The sequence below is a fragment of the Dermacentor andersoni genome, chromosome 8, assembly GCF_023375885.2.
Source record: "Dermacentor andersoni chromosome 8, qqDerAnde1_hic_scaffold, whole genome shotgun sequence".
Lineage (NCBI taxonomy): Eukaryota > Metazoa > Arthropoda > Arachnida > Ixodida > Ixodidae > Dermacentor > Dermacentor andersoni.
The window spans coordinates 13,443,751-13,458,314 of NC_092821.1; the positions used below are offsets into that span (position 1 = coordinate 13,443,751).

Here is a 14,564-nt window from a genome sequence, read left to right on the forward strand (position 1 = left end):
TTCTTGAAATCGACATGTAGTAGTCGCGTTACATCAATAGTTCATAACAAAGTAGAGCAGTGGGCTATGACAATATTCTAGTTGCCGTCGGAGCGTTACCATTGAGGTAGCGCTACAGTCAAATGCATGTGGCAGTATGATATGATAAAAGAATAAAAGATAATGTCTCTATTTCAAAGCGTTGCACACTAGCTCGACGAAAGACACAGAATGAAGTAGTTAACGAAAGAAGGGTGATTTAAGGTTATATATACTGACGGAGATAACTAGCCATGGTCGAAAAGTTACAGCAGCCTTGTCTGACATGTATGTTAAAGGAAAGTACAGCAGCTTACCACACGATATTCCTGCCGCGCAAAGCACACTTCGCTTATGGAACCATAAAAATGTCAATTAAAATTTTAACCACATCCTAATAACTAAAATGGATAGAACGACAGAAAGCTGAGCTAGTGGGTAAGGATTCATTATGCCAAAAGGTTAGGCGTGCAGACAGGACACAAGAAAAGAGAAATGGACAACACGAATCGGCGTTCGTGTTGTCCACTTATCTTGTGTCCTGTCTGCACGCCTTACCTTTTTGCATAATAAAATGGATATGTCCGCATGCCAAATAACAAAGACGGACAGAGTGACTGACCGACTGTTAGACATACACACAGACGACGGTTTGACTTGTCATACATACATACATACATACATACATACATACATACATACATACATACATACATACATACATACATACATACATACATACATACATACATACATACATACATACATACTACAAACAAGCAGATTCACTCTTGTCAGACAGACACATAATACCCACTGAAATACAGCTGTCCCCTATGTCGGTTACGTGGCTCCAGCGACATTCCCAACTCTAAACTAATGTCTAACAGTCTCGGAAGAGAACAGCAATTTACGATAGGTAGCGAGGCACTGGAAGTGGTAAGGGAATACATCTACTTAGGGCAGGTAGAGACGGCGGATCCGGATCATGAGACGGAAATAATCAGAAGAATAAGAATGGGCTGGGGTGCGTTTGGCAGGCATTCTCAGATCATGAACAGCAGGTTGCCATTATCCCTCAAGAGAAAAGTGTATAATAGCTGTGTCTTACCAGTACTCTCCTACGGGTCAGAAACCTGTAGGCTTACGAAAAGGGTTCTACTTAAGTTGAGGACGACGCAACGAGCTATGGAAAGAAGAACGGTAGGTGTAACGTTAAGGTTAAGAAAAGAGCAGACTGGGTGAGGGAACAAACGCGAATTAATGATATCTTAGTTGAAATCAAGAAAAAGAAATGGACATGGGCAGGACACGTAATGAGGAGGGAAGATAACCGATGGTCATTAAGAGTTACGGAATGGATTCCAAGGAACGGGAAGCGTAGCAGAGGGCGGCAGAAAGTTAGGTGGGCGCATCAGATTAAGAAGTTTGCACGGACAACATAGCCACAATTAGTACATGACCGGGGTAGTTGGAGAAGTATGGGAGAGGCTTTTGCCCTGCAGTGGGTGTAACCAGGCTGATGCTGCTGATGATGATGATGCGCGCTTCGCACAACAGGGCATGCCACAGTTTTTTGTCCTTGTGCTACACATTTTCCTACGGTACGTCTGTGCATTATTTGATAACGGTTTCACCCGGGGCCCTTTTAACCGCAATCCAGTCCGTTACAAATCGAATTTCTCGGTCGTGATTGGCTCCTTTCGTAAGCTGCGCGAGTGAGCCAATTGTATCGATAATTTAGATCCGGATCGGGCTTGATCGCGATTTAGAGTGGTCGTGTGGCACCGGTATTACACATGGCTCCCACATAGGGAACACTTTCAGTTCAATGCTACTGAGTGAAGAGCAAGTGTATATATGTGCCTGCGGTGCTATGTGGGCAAGTCTTTCTGGCGAAGCCAATGCTTGTGCAGTCAAAACATTTCAACTACCATCGTAGTGCATCAATGTGTCTACTTCGACAAAATGGAGCACCAGTGTAGATATCTGGGCATACCTGTCCAAGGCAGCAAGTGTGTCTACATTGAAACCACTACCAGCATGTGCGGCGGTTCTATTTCCAGCGGGACTGCGGAATATTGAGTAGCGTGCTCTAAAGGTGTTCATCGATGAAGCTCTGCCTGGACTGCGTGCCAAATATTTTTGGACGTGAAAGTGGGCGTGAACGGGTAAACATCAGTAGAACTGTGCCTGGATTCTGTGGCAAATATTTTTGGATGTGAAAGTGTGGGCGAACTGGTATAGAATTCGCTCTGGGCTACATGTGTTGAACCTTTTTCTCATTGAGAGTGCGTTTTTTACTTTAAGAGACCGGAGATGTGCGCAAATTGCGACATGCCAGTGTGCTAATTATTGTATTTGCTGGTTTGCAAATTATTCGTTGCAACTTTGTTTTTGCCAGAGTGGTACAAATTTGCCTCTCGTGCAGGGCCTTTTAGATAAACCAATTACTATGTATTATGACCATTGCTTCCTTTGTTACAGAAAGGCAGCTTCTAGTGCATTCCAGTTTATTTCCATGTTTGTGTAAGTTTTTAATATCATCGTTCAGTTTCTAGTCGCATCGTTCACTGTACTACAGTAGAGCTCACTTGTTACACTGAATCCTCCGTTTAAGTATTCTGTACTAATTTCACTTTATTGCTTTTTTTTGTTGTATGGTTCTTTTTCTCGCCATTACCTTCTTTGATATATCCTAAAGGCAATATTTCCAATTTTGCATTGTTCCCATTGTTTGATTTCTGTCACAGGATCGTTTTATGATGGTATGGGGTGGTATTTCTATTTGAGCTCCTTTCAAGCTTCTAGCTGATTGGTAACATTGCTTGGAGGCAGTTACCATCCGATTCAAACTCTTGCATTTTTCAGTCTACTTCTTCCATTCGCTCTGATGTCACTTCTGAATAACTCTAGTCCATCTAATAGCAAGTGCTCTTTACTATGATAAATGAGAAGCTTTAGTACAATCCATGTTTTTCTGTTCCTTTTTGTATGTGTACTTGGAATTTAGTTTATGTACTAGTGAATGCTCACTTTCGAGTTCATTACGAATCCTTTCTGCGACTTTTGTCATTGTTGATGTATTTTTACTTATATTTGTATTTATCACACATTTTGCTCGAACCTGGCATAAGCGTTATATTTTAATAAAGTGTTTTTGCTTGGTCACAATGTTCTCATTTCATGCACTCTTGGCATGAAGGCCTTGGTCTGGCCGCCTGCCAAGACGTGAGCATTTGTTGTTTGCAGGATATCATTCCCATTTTGGTTGTAAGCATCGTAGCTTACTAAAGGCTGTATTAAGGATTCATTATTCCAAACAGGCTCATTTTCATGTCACTTGGTAGAGGATGCGCCGTCCATGCGGGCAACAGTGCTTGGCACTGCGCCATGGCTCTTACAGTCAACACCGACGCTTCTACTCATCTGGGGCGCGATTGGAGATCGTTGTTAGAAACGCCCGTTCAGTTTCACCTCACGCGATTTGCCTAGGCCGTGCCGACGTATGCGGCTGACGACGTCGGCGCGACATAGGCCAGTCGCGTGAGGCGAAACTGAACGCGCGTTTTGAACAACGATGTCCGATTGCGCCCCTGGCACCCGTGAAAATTCGCGTCAGATTATCGTAAAATTTTAAAGACCACTTCTAGACCGCTTTTTTGATAACGTCCCAAAAACGTTTAGAAATTGGTTACCCATAGTGTTGGCAAAGGAATTATTTGTGTCTTTCACAATCCTATTTCTAGACCAGCTTTTCGAGTACATCTTGCAGACCTGTTCTAGGTCGTCTCAAGAGAGTAATTAAGCCGGACAATAGCAGGCATATACGACGTTTTCCCAACGAAGTTCTCTCATTCGTGTCTTCTTTAACCCGTTTTTATCGTCTTGGATAAACGCTACGAAAACGCTACATATCTCTTTTGTGCTACCTGGGTTCTGATTGCAATGCTCCCGAACGTTCCGCCTACAAACAAACATAGAATTCAGAAGGGTGTGCAGCCGCTTAAAAGGCGACAGGGCATCCGTTGCCCCAGCACAAGCGATAACGGTTGCTGGCGTAAATGGCACAACCAATGCCCGCATCGCTGTCCTGTCGTCTCTTAAGCGGCAGCACACCCTTCGAGATGTTTATGTTCGTTTGTACGCGGAACGTTTGCGACCAATGCAATCAAGGCGCGCTAGCGGCCACGTCACGTTCTTCTCTTTTTTGTATTCCGCGGGCATCTGCAGTAAGTGAAAAACAACTAACACTCAAAAGATAGAAATTTAGAAACGGTTTATTCAGAAGTTTTGCAAACCACTCTACAGCTTTCTAATTGGAAATCTTTCCTAGCTTCGTCGCTTCAGAAGTTGGCTAATTATTCTTGACTAATTGTTGAAATAATCAGAATACAAAAACCAATGTGACTTACTCCATGCAAAAGTCAGCAACATGCATTTGGTCGGGTCGTCTTAGAAGTGCATGGGCATATTTTTAAGCTTTCGCTAAATTTAGTTGGGACACACTGTACTATGAACTCTGGATCAAACCAGCGCAATGCACGAATGCACGCGTTAACAAGGTTTTCTTCAAGTATCGCCGTGAGAAATGCCAACACCTGCATACTCGCGGCCAAAGAAAGGATTTAGCGATTTAGCCGGTGCATTGCAATGTTGCTGCCTGGAGACACGACTCGTGAGCAGCTAAAAGCGCTGCGAAAGGCCACCGCAGTCGTGGGTAGGACGCCATGCTCTGTGTCGGGAGTTGCGCGGTTCGACCGACATACAGGCTCTACCATTTCACTACCGCTGCGTGGATCGACCGCTGCGAGATGTTTAGTTTAGAAGAGTCACGCAGACCAAGATTGCAGCATCACCTGTGTATTAAGATGCGTGTGTAACGTGGCTCACAAATAGGTGCGGTTTCCTGCGTCGACCTGTGACTTGCTAAGGTTGCATTCGCAATTAGTGTCATATATTTCAGGCACTTATAGTTTAAGTTCAAAAACATGTTCGCCATTCAGAGATGAATGGCGCTATATATACGTAATTTTAGTGTCATCATCATCACCATCCTATTAAATGTCCTCTGCAGGACGAAGGCCTTTCCCTGCGATCTCCAATTACCCTTAATTTTAGTGTAGCGCCCTCCAACTTAAATATTTATCTTGATGAAATATTAGTTTGTTCCAAAGTCGAATATGCATCTTTAATCTGGGATCTTCGTGTCAGTGTCTTCATTCTCACCATAGAAGCGATTCGAAAGCGCCCAGTACGTTTTATTTTATCCAACTACTCGCACACAGCATGTCTCACTTTAATGAAGTACAATCTTGATTTGCCTAACCTGTCAACCCGTGGTAAGACGTTGTGCATCTGTCTTTTTTGTAAAATCTCTCGTCAAAACCTTAATTTAGGTGACGCTCTTCTGTTACCCTCACTGTACATTTCTTTCAGAACCGATTAGCAGTTCAAGATTGACGTCGCCCTAGCCTGTACTTGAATTCTATAGTTCCAACAACCAAGGGGGGGCGGGGGGCTACTGGATCCACCTTCCCGCTTGCATCGTTTGCGTCGTCTGCGCCAGTGAATTCAAAAATGCCTTTGTGAAATATTTATTACCACAATGGTAAAATACACAGCTACCATCCACTCGTCTCTGTATTACCTCGGCCGTGAGAGAAAATAGCTGAAATAAGCGTGGTCTTTCTAAAAGGAAGGCCTGATAAATTGCCATTCCATCCTTAACGATCACATTCTTGGACAAACGAACCCTGAGCTGATATAAGGTAGCAGCCATATTCCAAGTGAATTACTTTTCGCGCTACTGCCACTGTACGAGCGTAGCTCCGAATCCATTATTCGTAGGTTTGGCCTGTCGTGAAAGGCACATGAAGTTAAACTAAAAAGATGAATCCAAAACGCTTGTCACACGACAACGGCCTTTGATGCGATGAAGCTAGAACCGAGGCAGAATGCGCACATTCCTAGTACCTGTGATAGAACACGAAGGATCGCGTATGGCCTCTATCTTAGAACCTCACCTGTGAGAAGTGTTTGCCTTGTGCAAACTGGATGCTAACATTTGATGTCAAATTATGGCAGGCCGATGATCGAGATAAAGCTTTTCATTCTTGTGCCTAAATGGACCCCTACTGATGGACTTCAAGGTGTTTGGGATATTTCTCGTCTGCGTGAGATATAACTGTGCCGTGTACTGTTCGCCTTTTTTTAAAGCCCGCACTCAAAATACAGAATAAGAAGAGACGAAACAGGAGCGCTGTGTTTCGATCCTTTCAGTGCGCGCTTTAAGTAATAACAATACACATGTACCGACACGCCCAGCTGGCTACCGTCTATGATTGGGGCGGCCGACGGCTGGGATGAACTGTGTGTTATAAACATGCAATGTACACTGAGTGATTTATTCGTTGACAAGAAATATCTTTCCAAAGGAATTCCCAGGCACTAAAGGAAACCCCTTGGAGTTACACGCAAATAACGGCACGGTAGCGTTCTTCGAATCCGCAGCATAGAAAAAGCCGGCGCCATGGCTGGGAATCCAACCTGCGACCTCGGGCTCAGCACTAGAACGCATACAATAGTCAGTAAGCCACCTCAGCAGGGGGCCATACTTACAGAACATTGCGAGGATTTCTAGGGGCATGTTGGGAGATTTAGCGTGGTAAAGCAGTTAGTTACACGCTGTCGTTTAGAATATAAATTTCTCCTTTGATCAAATTCACAACTTTGTGAACGATTTCGCGGTAACGATGCGCAATCCTTGCATAAGGTTGATCACTCAGATACATAGGTTTTCAAACTCTCACATGTGCATTGCCAGAAGACAAGTAAAATATGTATGCTTTCGTATAATAATATACCCGTATGCCCTAAAAATTGTGTCCAATATGCTTGATATCGATGCTTCCATGTTTTTTGTCTATTTAAAAAGTAAAGAAAATATCACACGAACTTTAGAACTATATCAGTTTAAAACTAGCAAAGCAGTGCATGCCGCTGATATGAAGAATATAAAGACCCTAGTATGAACAAAATGAAGACAAATATTTTAATGACACTTTGTCATTCAAGAGTCTTGTTTACATTTTTTTAGATGTGCCACGTCCAGGGAAAAATCTCAATGACGCTGTCCTTTGTTCCTATGTATTGCGCAGGAGCAGCTGTTTGAAGTCGTGTATCGTGAGTAATTGCACTGAAATAATAGTCGCAGCAGAGAGCACATATAAAGAGCAGGAGTTCTGCAAAATAAACGATGGTGAGTCAAATGAAAGTGAGCAAGTCGGAATATATGACAAACGGCGCACTTTATGTAAAAGTATTATCCATGAGCATTTAGACATTTGTCGCACGGACTAACGAGTCACATGAGTCTCGTCTTATAAAACTTCTTGGGTTCCTGCTCCAAAAAGTCCATAATTGACTTGTTCATGTCATCGTCCAACACGAATCTGGTTCCATTGAGCAGTTTTTTGAATTGCCCCAAAATGGGGAAGTCGCATGGCAACAGGTCTGGGCCGTATGACTGATGTTGCAGTGTATCCCACTTAAACTTTGCCAGTTTTGTGTTAGCCACATCGGTTATGTGGGGACGGGAATTGTCGTGGAGCAAGATGACCCCATTCGTCAAATTTCTACGTCATTTGTTCTTGATTGCGACAGGCTGCCGTTCCGGCGTTTCATCATATCCAAAACAATTGATAGTCTCTCAAGAGTTAGCAAATTCTCTCAGTAATGGCCCCTGACGATCGAAAAAGAAAGTCAACAACACCTTTCCGGTGGAAATGACGGCCTTTTCTTACTTTGGGCGTGGTGAATTCGAGTGTTTCCACGGAACGTTTTGCCGTCCTGTTTCAGGATCGTTGTATTTTCGCCATGCTTCGACCCGGGTCACATTTGCAGACAAGAAGTCGTCACCCTCATAGTGATACCGAATCAGATGAGCCAAGGCAGCGCCGAACGTCTCCGTCTTCTGGCGGTGGTTTAAAATCTTAGGAATTCATTGCTCACACTAGTGCCGATGACCGAGATGTTCGTGAATTATGGCGTGAACCGAACCGTGACTGTTGTTTACACGGTCTGCAAGTTCATCGATGCTTATCCTCCGTTCTTGTCTCATCAGCTCATCAACCTTTGCTATTTTGTTAGGGGTGATTGCACGATGGCTTTGGCCCTCTCTTGTCTCGCCTTTGCAACTTTTACATCACTTGAACCGATTGCTCGAACGCTTCACACTGGCCAATGAAAAGCAATGTTCAACGTGACGGCAGCCATACGGCGACTAATTTCTTTTTAGGAAATACCTTTAGCTGTCAAAAACTTCACGGCATCACGCTGTTCCACTTTTGGAGTGTCATTTATGTCACGCAACCATGTTCAATCCAGTGTATTAGAGCATTAAAGAGCCTTTATGCTCACACCTGCGTGTTACTTATGCAAATGAGAGATGCCTGTGTGCTACGCACATGCTTCGCAGATAACGAAGCGAACCATTATGGCGCGGGGTAGGTCGGCTTGCTTTCATTTGACTCGCCCTCCTGCATTAGGAATGCTAAGAAACAACTGAATATACAAATGTGGAGATACAGCTTGATAGAAGGCAAAAAAGTGTCACTGGAAACAAAGTTCAGTGCATGCACACACAAAACCTCGCAACTATATATTTCAATATACGCACGAGTCTCTAATAAATCGACGTATTTAAGAAAAATTCACAGTATGTAACGCGGAAAACAAGGCAAATAAACAAGTTGCGCAATCACAGATTCAGAGACCACAGAATCCTGAGGCCCGCCCTCCTCTCTCCACTCCCCCTGATGTGTTGCGCGCGACGGAAGGCGGCGCGCTTCCTCCCCGAATTTCTCCCTTGCGCACACAAGACTGAGGCACCATCATCGGCTCACCCGTGCCACCCCCCCACCCCCCTGCTCTCGCTTTCACTCGCACATAAAGCATGCAGCTCGCGGTCACGATGTTATCGCCCTTGGACTTTATGCGGTACATGAGGGCGATGACGATGGCAGGAATGCGCCTGGAGTGTACATATAATTGCTATCGTAATAATATAATTAGACTATCCGGCAACTGAAGCGTTCCATTGCTGATTACTTTAAGCAAAAGAAATAACAAAATCTAACTTTCACCATGCGACAATTTGCTGCGCTAGAACGTCTTCTTTTATGTGTCTTGCGGGGGCCCTGAAATAAAAAAAAAACGCAAAGGAATGCATGGTGGCCCCAATCGAATACCTACTTTGGGCACCTAACGTGGCTACCGAAGGATTATCGAAGAAATAGTGAGACGCTTGGTCTACGGAGAGTCATACGCATACTGCTCGGTATCCTACACCGGCGAGGCAAGATTTTCCGGAGAGGTTGCGCTCAGGCGAACGGGTTGAAATCCGTCGAGCCCCCACAGTGATGGCGGCAAGCCATTATTGTTTGTTTTTCTTGTCTGCTAGCCAGAGAGCGTCCAAAACTATGCCAAGCGAAAATCCCCTCGGCCAGAGAAAAACGAACGCGCACTGAAGTGCGCCGCGCAGTGGTCTGGGCAACACAAGAAAAAAATTTCGATGGCGGTTAACTTCGACTTTAAGAGTGGAGCGTAACAGCATTCAAAGATCCCTGGCAGCTTCTCACAATTCCTGGCAAGTGGAGCGCATGTAACCGTAATGTTTGTCGGCTGCTGTAAACGAAGGCGGGGTTTCTGTTTGAAACGTGGCCTCTTGCGTGGGCCGCGATGCGGCGGAAGCGAGCGCCAGCTGGAGCTATTGCAAGGAACCGGGCGGGCCGCTCCGTGGCCCCCAAGACACCCGTGCGCCGGCGTGCGAGAATGGCGGATGCTGCGGCCGGTCTGTGAATTGTAGAAACGCTGAAAGAGGGGTTTCTTCGAGTTTTCGTGCAACGGCATTACGTTTGCTCGTACAGTCAAACTACAATCCGAGAGCTACCATGTCTGTAGATTGTTTGTAAGGCATAGTTTACAATTTTTACTATATATTTTAGCTTGAGAAATTAATCATACCTTGTTTGCGAAGCAGCGCACTGACATGAACAAAGCAAAGACACGCGGAAATACACGACACTCGCTGCACGACACTTGTGTGTCTTCGCCTTGTCCTTGTGAGTGCGCTGCTTCACCCCCAATGTAGGATGGTTATTCACCCACTCGCCCAACTTTCCACATTGTTGAGAAATTCAATTAGCTCAGTAAATTCCTTGCGCCACATGGAGGGCCTGGGTATGCGTCGTTCGAAAATCTTTTTGCCGGCACAACGTCCCATGCTGACAGCGGATTTTCAGCGACACGGTATCCTTGACGCATGCACTCTGGCTGGCTCTGGCAGCCCACGCGTAGCGAGAACAAGAAAATTGAAGAAGCTCAATGGGTCCTCGCGAATGAAAGTCAAAGTAAAAGTAAATAAGAACGTAGTTACCTCTGCCGCCTTTAGTGTCATTACATGGCTACTTTGGCGCAGGTGAAAGAAAATGTTTATATTCTTTTCTGTGACGTACATGACGCCACAAATGAAGCACCACAACGCTTAGTCACATCGGACCTCGCTACGTGATTTGTCAGCTTATGTAATATTGTGTTGATTTGGCTTGTCTCGTTGTCTGGTCCAATGTACGACTTGAGAAAAGTCAATGCGCCTTTGGTGTCAATTCTTTACAGCAACATTAAACCCACAAACTTACAAAGCACGACTTTCTAAATGTCAATGCACCATTCGCATCAAATGTTGAAAAGAACTTTACACCCACAAAGTTTCGCCCCCTTGCTTTACACCCCCTTCCCTGAGCCACGGTTCCTCGCTTGCGATGGAAGGCGGAACGCACGTTCTGCGTTTTCCACCCTTCCGCGCGCTTAAGAGGAAGCTTTAGCTCGGGTGCTCCTATACTAAATACATGTAAGAGGAGAATTCGTATTTCTCGGCAACCACTGCACCACATTTGACGAGGTTTGTTGCATCTAAAAGAAAAACTTACAGTGTAGTGACTGTTTGCTTTGGATTTTTGATTTAGGTTGTGAATTGTTTATTAAAAACTTGCAAAAATGAAAAATTATCAGAAAATGAAAGTATCAAGTTTAATCTCTATAACTTAACAACGAAAAATGATAATACAATTCTGTGAATTGCATCTAGTTGTACATCTAAAGCGTACAAAATTGACGTGTTACACATGAATATAAAAATATCATTAATAGGAAATACAGCTTTTGGAAAACTCTTCTAACCTACGTAACCAATTAACGTGAGACCAAAAATTACACATCGAATTTGTACCCTTTGAATGATCTAATGGATGCCGTTTACAGAACCGCGATATATGTTTTTTATGCAGAGCTGCGAATTTGTGAACTTCGTGGTTCTATGTTTTTTAAAACCGTCGAATATTTGAAAATCTTTTTACCAAAATTCAAGCCCTATATCGAAATTACGTTTCCAACAGTCACCATAATTTAACTTTCTCTCTCAAATGCAACAAATTTCATTGAAATCGGTCAAGGGGTTATCTCAGAAAAATGTTTTTGCGTTTTGTACATATTTGAATAGGCCGCGTCGCAGTCGGACCCGAGCTAAAGCTTCCTCTTAAGCGAGCAGCCATCGTCGCCTTACACTCGCATGCTTTCGCTTGCGAATACATCACACAGCGCCCGGCGGCTATGTATCACACTTGGACGTCGACGGTAAGGACGACGGTAGAAATGCTTCTGAAGTGTCCACATAATTGTTATTGAAACGAAAATATACTAAACAACCAGAAACCTTTTTGTCATCAAAACCCTTGCTCCCCAAAGCCATGTATGTATCCTGTTATCGTCCGAAGCTGTTGAGCTGATGCACAGTTCTTCATTTTCTTTTCACTGGGTAGTCTGAGTGCGTTCGATGAGCAACACATTTGTTCTGGCGCGATCACGCCGTGTATATGTCGATACGTAGGTAAGATAAAACTGTGCCTGGACAATAAGGACATGTTTGGTGCGAGAGTTTGTACTATCGAGGGTGTGTGTAATGGCGACATGGGGGCTGAAATTGTTGTTCGTTGCTACTCTGTACCTTGAAATGGGGAGGGGGGGTGTTGTCATGCATTCCGCCCCTACCATTGTCTTAGACAACTCGATAACGCTCGTGCTACAGTCATAATCGTATAGTGCAAAAACTTCATTACATCTCTGTGCACAAATAAAATAGACGGTTTGGGTGAGCAGGAGCAGGAAAGAATCACCAAAAGCTTGTGGTAAAATCAGTCACTTTAAAATCCGTAAAAAGCATTGCTAAAAGTTACTTTAGACGGAATCATAGACTTGCAGAAGCATCTACACTACTTACGAGGACGAAAAATGAGCACGCTTACGCACCTGTGATGCGCAAGTGGTAGTCATTGTTTCATAGTGAAGTATAATCCCTTCATTGTGATAGTTTTCGGCAGGACCAACAATGAGGCAGAAACCTGAACATCATCTAGTACTAAGGAAGGAAATAAACTAGGGATGAACACTTTTTTCTTATGACATATTCTTAAGAACAAGGGAGATTAAACACAAGAATCTGGAACAGAATTGTAACGAAAACCTATGCGTGATGCGTGGAATATATATTATCCAGCCGTGGGATAGTTTTAATCTTTTTCTGCTCTTAATAACAAAAGAACGCGCTGAAATATTTAAATACAAACTTTCACGACGCATATGAAAATGCGGCAGCACCTTAATGTGCATAATGCACCACAGACTTCATAAAACTGTCATATTTTAGGCACCATTTTTCAGAAATAAAAGAAGAAATCGTTGTCAATCAATGTACTCACGTGCTCGGTTTGGATGAGTGTCGCTGTCCGCAGGTGAGGCCACTGCCAAGTGGGAAGCAAAAAGAGAAATGTGCTAAACCGTAGAGCCGGCCTTGCGAGTCTGCAATCTTATCGCTGCCGGGAGCCCGCCACTGGCGGAAGGCTAGCGGGGGCGGAACGGAGTCGTGATAGGCTGTCTTCCGCAGACCGACTGGGCGGCCTCAAGGAGAGCGGCGGCTCCTTTGCTGCTCGCCCATCTCGTCCGCGCCGAAGACGAGAGGAGGGGGCAAAGCACGTGGACAATGTTCGGTGCAGTACAGTCCGGAACAAATGAACTGGAACGGGTAGACACACGGTGACCCTACTCTACACGAAATCTGTTTCTCTGTTTGTGTTAAGGGTCTCACTCCGGCGCAAGTGTAGAGACCCTCGCTATCAGTACCATTTATGTGACAACATGTGCTTTATATGTATATGGATACCTACCGAGAACGTGGAACATCTCGCGTATTAGGCCTCGCGTATTACACGATTTGATTATGGCTACGTTCAGATGAACGCATACGTTACAGTCATAGCTAACTCCACTATTTATACAGCACTGGTTAGCACCTGATAGCAGCGCAGAGGCTGCAGCAATGGGATGCACAACAAATGGCCACAGGAAAGACAAAAGAACAAAACGTATGAATACAGGAAAATCTACAGCTGATCAGTAAAATAAAACCAACCGACCAGCGAACCATTTCGCCTATGCGTGCATCCTTTTTCTTCCGCAGCATTTCGAGTTTGAACCATACCATTGCTCAGCAGCAGTCGGTTCATCATCATCATTATCATTAGCAGCAGCAGCAGCAGCAGCAGCCTGTTTCTTTTTTTTTTTTGTCCACTGCAGGGCGAAGGCTTCTCCCTGTAATCTGTAATGACCCCTGTTGCCCACGGAGCCAGTTAATTGCGCACTAATATGAAGCTTCTTGCTTGTTGCTTGATACACACAGCTACCAACACAAGCGAAAAACAAAAATCAGAGGCAGTGTTAGGCTGTATAATAATCAAACTATTATTTTTTTTGGCATGACGTGACTGACGTCGTATTGGAGGATAGCTAGTATTTAACCAATAAATTGAAACCTCGAACCATTTAAGAGCCCGTATCTAAACATTATAGGCATCAGAGGTGGACAATGATCGAATGTATCGAACGTTAGCTATATAGTACCAGCATTACCGTGCCGTATAATCTGTTGCGCTACAACTACGGATTTAGAGCACCCCTTCTGTGAGAGCAGGCGAAAAAAGAAAAGGAAGCCAACATCCCGCTGTGTAAAGGGACTCGCACGGAGTTAAAATTCGGGCAATTGGTAACTCCGATGGCTTTTTCCATTTCAATAAAATGTGTTTCGTTATGTTCTATTCAAGCTGAAAACTGCCGTTTGGTTTCGAGCACCATTGTTTTAAATATAAATATAATAAAAATATCCAGTCTCACCTTTTTCTAAAGTCGACACAGACGCAAGGTGAGCGCTGCATACAATTGGCGAAGCAGGCGGGGTGGCGAGCACCTTCTCGCCCACGAAGTGCCCTCTAACCCATACCCCCTCCCTTTAATTGACTTCGACTGCCCGCAGAGTCCTACACGCGCCAGCACTTATGCTTTTTTGTTCCGCTGGCCATCCTGACATTACGCAAAAGAAACTCGCTCCCCGTCTCCTCCTTCCCCTCGCGAACCGGCCGACTGAAGAGAGCGATTAA

General features: G+C 44.4%; 1 protein-coding gene across 3 annotated transcripts in view; it reads right to left on the bottom strand.

Moving 5' to 3' along the window:
• Window positions 1–14,357, bottom strand: part of LOC126526656 (beta-hexosaminidase subunit alpha-like) — a 138,344-nt gene extending 123,987 nt beyond the window's left edge. Inside the window, exons 1-2 of one of the 3 annotated variants that reach the window (XM_050174524.2) lie at window positions 14,302–14,357; window positions 12,834–12,875 (exon numbers count right to left, since the gene is read on the bottom strand). In XM_050174524.2, the coding sequence (XP_050030481.2) occupies window positions 12,834–12,875; window positions 14,302–14,342 (83 nt within the window). In that variant the 5' untranslated portion in view covers window positions 14,343–14,357. Of the gene's footprint in view, window positions 1–11,791; window positions 11,818–12,833; window positions 12,876–14,301 lie in introns of those variants that run through there. The other 2 variants (XM_072289585.1, XM_055068332.1) reach the window with 2 other exon arrangements.
• Between the last annotated feature and the right edge of the window lie 207 nt (window positions 14,358–14,564).